Here is a 9,032-nt window from a genome sequence, read left to right as displayed (position 1 = left end):
GGAAGAGCAAAGCAGTGAGCGACTGCAGATTTAATTCGCTCTGGCAACAGCCGCTTAGAGCGTCTACAGTACTAGGGATCCATGGCTGGCCAAAAAATGTGTAAGTGTATGTGCATGTATTTGCGTGCGCGCGCATGTGCGGCTTCGGTGGAGGGGTGATGATGATGATGATGATGATGATGTGCCCCCGATGATGCCCGTCCCTGTCCATCGACACGCACAAGCAGATTTCCAACGTTACATTAAATTACATAAATGAGACAGCAAGGCCAGATATTAAAAAGCAGCGCACAGCATCAGGTTGCCCTGTGTAGAACCACCAATGTATTGTATGACATTGGCGGAAGAAAATGCATTGTATTGAACGTATTGTTCCAGAGGGTTATAATTCAAAGTGTAAAAAAGTGTTCATAAAAGTGTTCATATATAAAAATATAAATGAATAAATATAAATGTCTGTTTAAAACAAAGCCGGTACATTGCCGTCACGTGACTAAGTATACGCGCAAACCCATTGGCTGTTTTGACTTGTGACGTAAACACGGAAGTCAATTTCCAGTGTTCCTCCAATGGAGAAAAAAATGGCTGCCAACCGTTGCGGCGGCGCTGTCTTCTCGTTTATTCTTATTATCTTGTCGACGTTTGTTGTCGGACATGGTCAAGACTTGACTTCGAACAACGGACAGTATGTCAGTGCGACCAAAACTCGACAAAAAGCTCAAGAAACTGCTGAGGAAAGGGCATGGGAAGCGACCGATGTTGGGGAATATCCATCTGACAAGCAGGAGCCCTCTGCCCCTGTCAGTGAGGTCCCTACAGCCGCCCCCCGACGGAAGGATGATTTTCAAGAGGAGCTGGTGATCAGACCTCTGCACTCGGGGGATATTTACGCCACCTTCCAGTTCCGTACACTGTGGGAAGCCGATTTCATGGAAGGAAACAAAGGCAACTGTTACCTACAAAGTTTAAGCTGTTTTTTTGCTCATGTACAACAGAACTGAATGCATTGTTGATTGTAGATATAGTACACTGAAAAGCAATGATATCTCATAATCGTTATTTGTAGTCGTATATATGAAGCACTGGTAGATTACAGACACGCATGTAGCTGTGTATTATTGCAAATACTAATAACTAACTAAATTATTTATAATGGAGTTCCCCATTGTTTGCTAAAATGTCTTGACACCCCTAATGTGTTTGTTCACAGTGTCCCACTACCGGCTATTCCCCAAGTCTCTGGGCCAGGTTATCTCCAAATTCTCTGTGCGTGAGCTCCACATCTCTTTTACCCAAGGTTACTGGAGGACCATGCAGTGGGGGCAGCCTTATCTGCCATCTCCGCCTGGAGCTGAGCTCTGGGTCTGGTTCCAGGACTGGGTGACTGAGTGCGTGCCGTGACGTTACCTTGTTGAGCACTCTACCTGTAAATTTACTCCACTCTTTTCTTAGCAAATGTTTTATTTTCTGAATTGTTTTAGTGTGGATGGCACGTGGACTGAGCTGACAAATGTCTTGTCAGGGATCTTCTGTGCCTCGTTGAACTTCATTGATTCCACCAACAGCGTTCAGCCTAGTGCCTCCTTCAAACCACTCGGGATAGGCAATGGTACAGTGGTAGAAACACACCACATCAGGGTTTACTTTACTTTACTTTACCCAAATGCACAATGGCATAGTATTTGTTGAGGTGACTGGTAATTTAACCTTCTGTGTTTCTGTTAAAGGGACTGATCACCGTTTCCTCCGCTATGCCACCCTTCCACGTGAGATTGTTTGCACTGAAAATTTGACACCCTGGAAGAAACTGCTGCCCTGTGGTTCCAATGTGAGCCTTCAGTAATATGTTTTATCCGACCGCACATCCATCATCCTGGGTTGTAATTCCAGCATAGTCAACTGTTTCCCAATGACACTTTTCCCTCACAGGCCGGCCTTGCTGTCCTGTTGAAGTCTGAGAAACTGTTCCACAGCAGTTTTCATTCTCAGGCAGTGCACATCCGACCCGTGTGTCAGGACACGCACTGTACAGCCACGTCATGGGAGTTGAGACAGACGCTGAACGTTGTCTTTGACATTCACACCTCTGGACAGGGCAAACGAGGCAGGCGTCTTTATTAGTTTGGAGTGTTTAAGGTTTTTGAAGCAGCTGAAGGAAACTTATATCCTCTCACCCACAGAGTGGTCTCTCTTTAAGATGTTCTCCCGCACCCTCACCGACGCTTGTCCGCTGGCTTCCTCCAGTAAAATCTACGTAGATGTGTCAGACAGTGCTGAGGTTTGGTTGCCCCACTGAATTACATCATGTACTAAAATCCCACTGGGGCACATTTTTAAGTCATTTGTCCTTTTGCAGGGGGATAAGTTTGAGCTGAGCCCGCCTACTCCGCTGCTCAGCCAGAAGGTGGTGTTGGGGGATAGACGCACTTTCGCAGTCTATGACCTGACCCAACAAAGCACTTTTGGCACAGCACGCTCCCTCAACCTGCTGATTCGCTGGTCCAATGAGGGTTCGTTACAGTAGTAGCTGGATACATGAAGAAAGACGATGGTCCTGTTTATTCTATTTTGCTACTACTATTCAGCTAATTTGACTATTCCGCCCCAACACCAGGTCAAATGCTCCGCCCCTTGCTTCATGCTGACCGCTATGTGGCAGGTTTTGGTCTACAGACGGGAGAGATCCACACACTGATGTACAACAACCACCCCTACAGGTCATTCCCTGTGCTGCTGATGGAGTCAGTGCCCTGGTACCTTCGTCTTTACGTGCACACCCTTACCGTTACCAGCAAGGGCAAGGCTAATAGTCCCAGTGAGTAAAAAGCAAAATGAGCGCATGTTCTCACTCAGTGCTGAGAAGTTTAATGCTTAGAGGTCTTAAATAGGTTAATAAGTGTCTGAAATATGCCAGGAAGTAACCAACTAGGATGTCGTAAATTAATCTTATCAGGCTTTAATATAGGAGGATAAAACTGCAACAAAAGAGGTTGGTTCTTAGACGAAGGTCAGTCACAACAAGCATTTATTTCATGCTCGACTCATTTTTACAGTTGTGATTCTAGTCATTGGTCGCTTCAGTTAGCAATACATTGCTAGTAATGGAAGATTAAGGTGGTATAACTTTAGAAATATTGCTTTACCTGACCCCTCTTCTTCCAGGTTATATCCACTACGAGCCGTCAAAGGATCGCATAAGGCCACACCTGCTGGAGATGCTGGTCCAACTCCCTCCTAATTCTGTCACTGAGGTCACAGTGCAGTTTGAGAGAGCTCTGCTCAAGTGGACTGAGTACACCCCGGATCCCAACCATGGCTTCTATGTCGGGTGTGTGTTGTGTTGTTTTTGCTTTGCGACGTCGTCCCAAGTAAAATTTGCTCTCAAATCTTACAAATATTGTCTTTTTTAGGTCATCGGTTGTCAGTTCTCTTGTACCAAGCATTGCTACCATGGATCCAAATACCACTCAAGAACGCCCTCTTTTCAGTAGTTTGTAAGTAATTAGTAGTTTTTATAACCCTTTGGGGTAAAAGCGCTCTTCTCAGTTTCAAGTATTACGTGTTGCTGTCTCTCTTCAGCTTTCCCAGCAAAGAAGAGTCCAGCTTCTTTGTGCGCATCTACACAGAACCTCTGTTGGTCAACTTGCCTACTCCAGACTTCAGCATGCCTTACAACGTCATCTGCCTGACCTGCACAGTAGTGGCCGTGGGCTATGGATCTTTCTACAACCTTCTCACACGTACTTTCCAGATAGAAGAGCCCAGCCCAGGACTGGCGAAACGGATTGCCAATGTCATCCGTAAAATGAGGGGCGTGCCTCCACTCTGAGGTGTGACAGGACCATCAGCCCACTCTACTGTTCCTTTAGTCGAATCCACTGGATGCATTCAGGGAAGAACTGAGTCAAAGGTTTTTGCTTGGATTAAGTTTCCAGGTTTCATGTGTTGGTGATAAAGGGCAGACATAAACGTAGCTTTAAAGGTGACCTATTATGCTTTTTCCACTTTTCTGACCTATGAATGTAGTTAGAATGTTGTATTCTATTGATGCTAATCCATGCCAAAGTTTCAAATAATGAGGTTTGGGGATTTGGAAGTGAGCCCTGAAAGACGTTTGGGATGGCGCAAAACACTTGGTTTCAAAAGGCGTGGTAAAACTGTTCCTTTGTGATGTCACAGAGGGGCTGACTTCCTGATATGGTTCATAGGCAGGAAGCACTTTGGGCGTGTGACCAATCACTGTGGAGTGGGCATGCCCCGGAGAAAGGTCCTGGGTGTAATAAAGTAAAACAGACCATTTTGGCAGGAAGCACAAATCCAAGCAAATACAGATGGAATATGTGCAGATTATACAAAATCTAAAAAGCTTTGTGTGCAGGTTATTGTGTTTAGCTCCTCTATAGGAGACAACAACTCCATACAAAGGGTCGAAAAATGAGCATAATAGGTCACCGTTAAATTTGGATGGAAGACTGGTTTTGTGCAGGTGTTTGAAGCTTGAAGAAGCGTGTGAGGAAACTAATGCCCCCTTCAGAGTGTCTCTGAAATCTTACTGACCAAAGAGAGGACACTTGAGAGTTTAGTTTTGCTTTGTCACTCGAGAGCTACTTCACTCTTTCATGGGCAGTAAAATAGTTTTTGATGCAGTCATGAACATTCTCCATGATAAAACGTTTTGTTTGCACTGTTGCTGAATGCATAATGCAAGCATTAATTATGACAGGCGGAAGGGATCCTTTGTTTGACAGGACAGGGTTTCGAGGCAAGGTACTGGTTGACCGTTAGAGGGCGCTAGACTGACGGCAGCATTTTCCTCATTTAAAAGCATGATAGACCATAAAGTCATCTTATGGTCGTAATATACAAGTACAAGTGACATACTTACCAGACACTTCATTAAGTACACCCACCACCTGATTTCTGAAATGAAGATCTACATGGACTTGTCAATCAAATCTAAGCATTATGTTTGCAGAGGCAGCAATGCTGATCCAACTGGCTGGTGAATGTGTGTTAAGGTCAATAAAAATAAAACGTGACTTTCAAATGTGCTGTAATTTTTAATCCTAGTCAAAAATGTTGGGCATCTGTCATTTATCCTTTAGCAAAAAGTATACTTAAAGTTCATTTTATTAAGTATACTTTAGTGTAAGTTTAGCACGTATACTACAGACCATTGACTTTTATTGTGCTAGAAAGTGTAACTTAATACTTTTTCAAACTAAATTGGAGCACTTTAAGTTTATGAAAGTATAATGTAAGTACTTTTTAAGCTTGAAAGTATAGAACAAGGGACTTCAACACACAACCTTTAGTCTGGGGGCTCTAATTTGGTGGCACAGCCCAAGCAGTGGTAATTTGGGCCAGCGCACCCCTTGGTAGACTTTTGGTCGCCTGGACTGCTCCGAGATGGGCGTTTTAGAGTTTTTTCACCAACATCAACACTGTGATGTCATAGTGAGCTGGGCTTCGTTATATGGGCGTGCCCAGGTACAAGGTGTTGGCCAGCCCCCCCTCCAACTAAGGGCCAACTAAGCAGAAAAGGAGTTGCAGCAAGCGAGAACTTGGCAATGTTTCCAATGTTTGTCAGAAGAGCTAACTGTAACAACAATTTGTCTAACAGTTTTTTTTATTATTTATTTTTATTTGATTCTGATTAATAACTGATGAAAATTTGTCTGACTCTGAAGTGCATCTGTGTTCCAACTGGATTACTTCCCTTTCTGTGCCCTCACGTATGCACTGTACAAACAAACTACTGAGGCAGACTAACACTGAGGCCTCTGTAACTAAAGCCAAGCTCGTCTCACGTCTGCACGTTCAGTCACCGTGCGGAACAAACAAAAAAGAAAAACTGCATTCCACACCAGTGAGGATGGTGTAACCTCAGCTGCAAACTGTTTGTTGAAAGCCAGAAAATGAGCATATATCATAATGTCTAATTATATGCTGCTATAAATAACAGATGCACCAATGTGTTAAGCATTTCATCTGCTACAACAGGAAAAGTGACAAACATCTGTAGTTTGTAACCTCTTTATTTAGTACTTCCACCTGAAATGACATACATTGCAAAGGAAATGATGTGACCAAAATGTGATTTAAATGAGTACTTGTAAACAGTTAGAGCACCTATAAAGGTCTTTTAAATAGCCTTATTTTGAATGTGGCCACTGGCCGCCCATTCAGCAGGGCTTGCTGCAGGCATGCCCACAAGTTGTTCTGCAGCACTTCTGCTCTCCTGGACACTGCCCGTCATGGTAGCAGTACTCTGCACACATCGGTGTTCCTTGGGGCAGAGAGCAGCGGCCTGGCTTCACTGTCACACCACACACAGAAACACAGTCAGGGTTGCAAAGTGCATGAATACGGTCACAGCTACACACAGAAGACCAACCTTTGTATGGTGCAGTGCACTCATGCCCGCACCCGTTATGGCAACACTTGTCCTTATTGGGACAGTCGCTGTCATCAGAGCAAAATTCAGCACACAACCCAGAACCCCAGTGTCTGCGAGGACACACTCCTGGCTTGGCTGAAAGTAGACATGACAGAGGCGTGTTTTAGAGTGAGACAAGGAAGTGATTAGTGTCCCATAAAGAAACACAAGGGTTCTTCAGTTCCATGAGAAAAACACTGAGGCTCGTACTGAAAGCAGGGGGGACACAAACAGCTCCACAGTCGAAAACACAACATTTGTGGTCTGCAGGACAGTCTTCATCACATGTACACCCCTTATGAGATGGAACCACTTGAAGGAGCCGGGGGCAGTGGCCTGGTTTTGGAAAAATCCCTAAGTAGAAAGATAGATTTCTTTTAATTGTGTCACTTTGCAGAACAGTTAGAGTTGTCATAACCGAGGATGCATTGTTAAAGACAAAGAAACACCTTACCTGTCAAATTGTGTTCAGCTTCCTGAGTCAAAACGGTGTTGAACTGCACAAGTGCAACAATAAATGCACACACTGTAGACTTCTCCATACTTGCACACAAGAATGTGCTCTTGTTGGGACAAACACAACCTGCAGGTTGAGGCAGCCCAGAAATACTGTGCTGGGTCCTTGTGCCTGTTGGTTCAATGTGTCACAAGCAGGTGGGTGGCTGGCTATCAGAAACTATTGTCTGTTATTACTTGAATGAAATACCAACAGAAAACAACACGTTGGTGGAATACATTAAAACAGCCTGTTTAGGAAATCCAAGGAATTACCGCTGGAATAGGTGCCGAGTCAGGAAGATCTAGAAAGCTTTCTGTGTGGGTTATCATGTGTAACTGCTCTATAGGGGTCCACAACTCACTACAAAGGGCCGAAGTAATGTTTCAGAGGGACATTAAGAACTTCCATCCATCTATACTGGTCGCCCAGCGTAGACCAGGATACACCAGTATGGTACAACAGTCTACCAGCATACACCAGTACGTATGGAACAACAGTCAACCAGCACCAAATCAGCATAAACCAGTATGGTACAACAGTCTACCAGCACCAAACCACATACACCAGTATGGTACAACAGCCCACCAGCACCAAACCAGCATAGACCAGTATGGTACAACAGTCTAAAAGCACCAAACCAGCATAGACCAGTATGTACAACAGTCAGCATAGACCAGTATGGTACAACAGCACCAAACCAGCATAGACCAGTATGGTACAACAGTCTACCAGCACCAAATCAGCATAGACCAGTATGGTACAACAGCCTACCAGCACTAAACCAGCATAGACCAGTATGGTACAACAGCCTACCAGCACTAAACCAGCATAGACCAGTATGGTACAACAGTCTAAAAGCACCAAACCAGCATAGACCAGTATGTACAACAGTCAGCATAGACCAGTATGGTACAACAGCACCAAACCAGCATAGACCAGTATGGTACAACAGTCTACCAGCACCAAATCAGCCTAGACCAGTATGGTACAACAGTCTACCAGCACCAAACCAGCATAGACCGGTATGGTACAACAGTCTACCAGCACCAAACCAGCATAGACCAATATGTACAGCAGTCAGCATAGACCAGTATGGTACAACAGTCAACCAGCACAAAACCAGCATACACCAGCATGGTACAACAGTCAACCTGTCACGTCCTGCGTGACAGTTGGTTTATGTTCTCGGTTTAGGTTTTGGTTTCCGTTTTGGAACTCTTATTTTGTAGTTAACTTCCTGTTTTGTCCTGTCGTCCTTGGTTGCCGTAATCGTTCACACCTGTCCCTAATTTGTGTGGGTATATAGTTCAGGTGTGCGCTTCTCCCTTCGTGGGATCATTATCGTTTGTCTGCCAGCAAGTTGTGTTGCCTTATTTCCTGCTGCTGCAACTAATGCTTAAAATAAATATTATTTACCGGCATTTGGTCCTGCTCTCTGCATCCTGGGGTCTCACCGCAACACAGTGATGCCGAAACGTGACAGAATGATCCCACCAAGTGATGAAGACCTCGCGGAGAGCGATTATTGGACCTGGCAGCTCCTCAAGGCGATGGAGGACGAGGAGATGGCGATGCCGCCATGGGAGATGGAGGATTTGGTGTGCGGTCCGGACGACACGTTCGTCGCTACGGCGTGGCTGTATCCCGGACCCGCCAACGACGCTCCAAACCCTTCGCGACGCCGACGCAAGCCGCGGCGCCACAGAGCGACGCCTAGCTCGTCTTCCCCTCCACGCCAAGTCTAGGTGCACCCGCCCTCTTGCCCTGCCGGCTTCGACGGACCCGACGACGACCTCGCGGAGTTCGACGAATGGACCCGGCAGTTCTTCAAGGCAATGGAGCAAGAATGTGCAAGGTATACTCCGGAGGAACTGGAAACCATGGTGTGGGGGCCGGACGGCACCCTAGTGCCCATGGCGTCGGTGTTCCCGGTAACCGCTGCACACCCTCCGACGCGGCGGCGTCGCCGGCGCACGGCACGTCGCCAAGAGGTGTGGCCGCCCTCTTCCGCCTCGCCATGTCACGCCACGGCACAGCTCAACTCTCTCGCTGCTGCCGAGTTTCAGCCCGTCGGGCGTTCCCTGACGGCTCCCG

The 9,032-nt window shown here is 45.9% G+C and overlaps 2 protein-coding genes across 2 annotated transcripts; one reads left to right on the top strand and one right to left on the bottom strand.

The window, feature by feature from the left end:
• The first annotated feature begins 538 nt into the window (after positions 1-538).
• On the top strand, positions 539-5,047 carry pigt (phosphatidylinositol glycan anchor biosynthesis, class T). Its single transcript, XM_058084350.2, has 11 exons — positions 539-945; positions 1,211-1,388; positions 1,482-1,609; positions 1,728-1,828; positions 1,930-2,104; positions 2,181-2,278; positions 2,357-2,510; positions 2,615-2,815; positions 3,163-3,328; positions 3,411-3,494; positions 3,580-5,047. Exons 1-11 carry the CDS (start codon positions 570-572, stop codon positions 3,827-3,829), a joined length of 1,911 nt encoding a protein of 636 aa, XP_057940333.2. The 5' UTR covers positions 539-569; the 3' UTR covers positions 3,830-5,047.
• A 983-nt stretch (positions 5,048-6,030) lies between these two features.
• On the bottom strand, positions 6,031-7,102 carry wfdc2 (WAP four-disulfide core domain 2). The gene is made up of 4 exons (XM_058084907.2): positions 6,894-7,102; positions 6,650-6,793; positions 6,398-6,535; positions 6,031-6,319 (listed from the first exon to the last, which is right to left on the bottom strand). Exons 1-4 carry the CDS (start codon positions 6,979-6,981, stop codon positions 6,186-6,188), a joined length of 504 nt encoding a protein of 167 aa, XP_057940890.2. The 5' UTR covers positions 6,982-7,102; the 3' UTR covers positions 6,031-6,185.
• Between the last annotated feature and the right edge of the window lie 1,930 nt (positions 7,103-9,032).

The sequence above is a fragment of the Doryrhamphus excisus genome, linkage group LG17, assembly GCF_037039965.1.
Source record: "Doryrhamphus excisus strain RoL-2023G ecotype Guam linkage group LG17, RoL_Dexc_Guam_v1.1, whole genome shotgun sequence".
Lineage (NCBI taxonomy): Eukaryota > Metazoa > Chordata > Actinopteri > Syngnathiformes > Syngnathidae > Doryrhamphus > Doryrhamphus excisus.
This window is presented reverse-complemented; position numbering and strand designations above follow the sequence as displayed.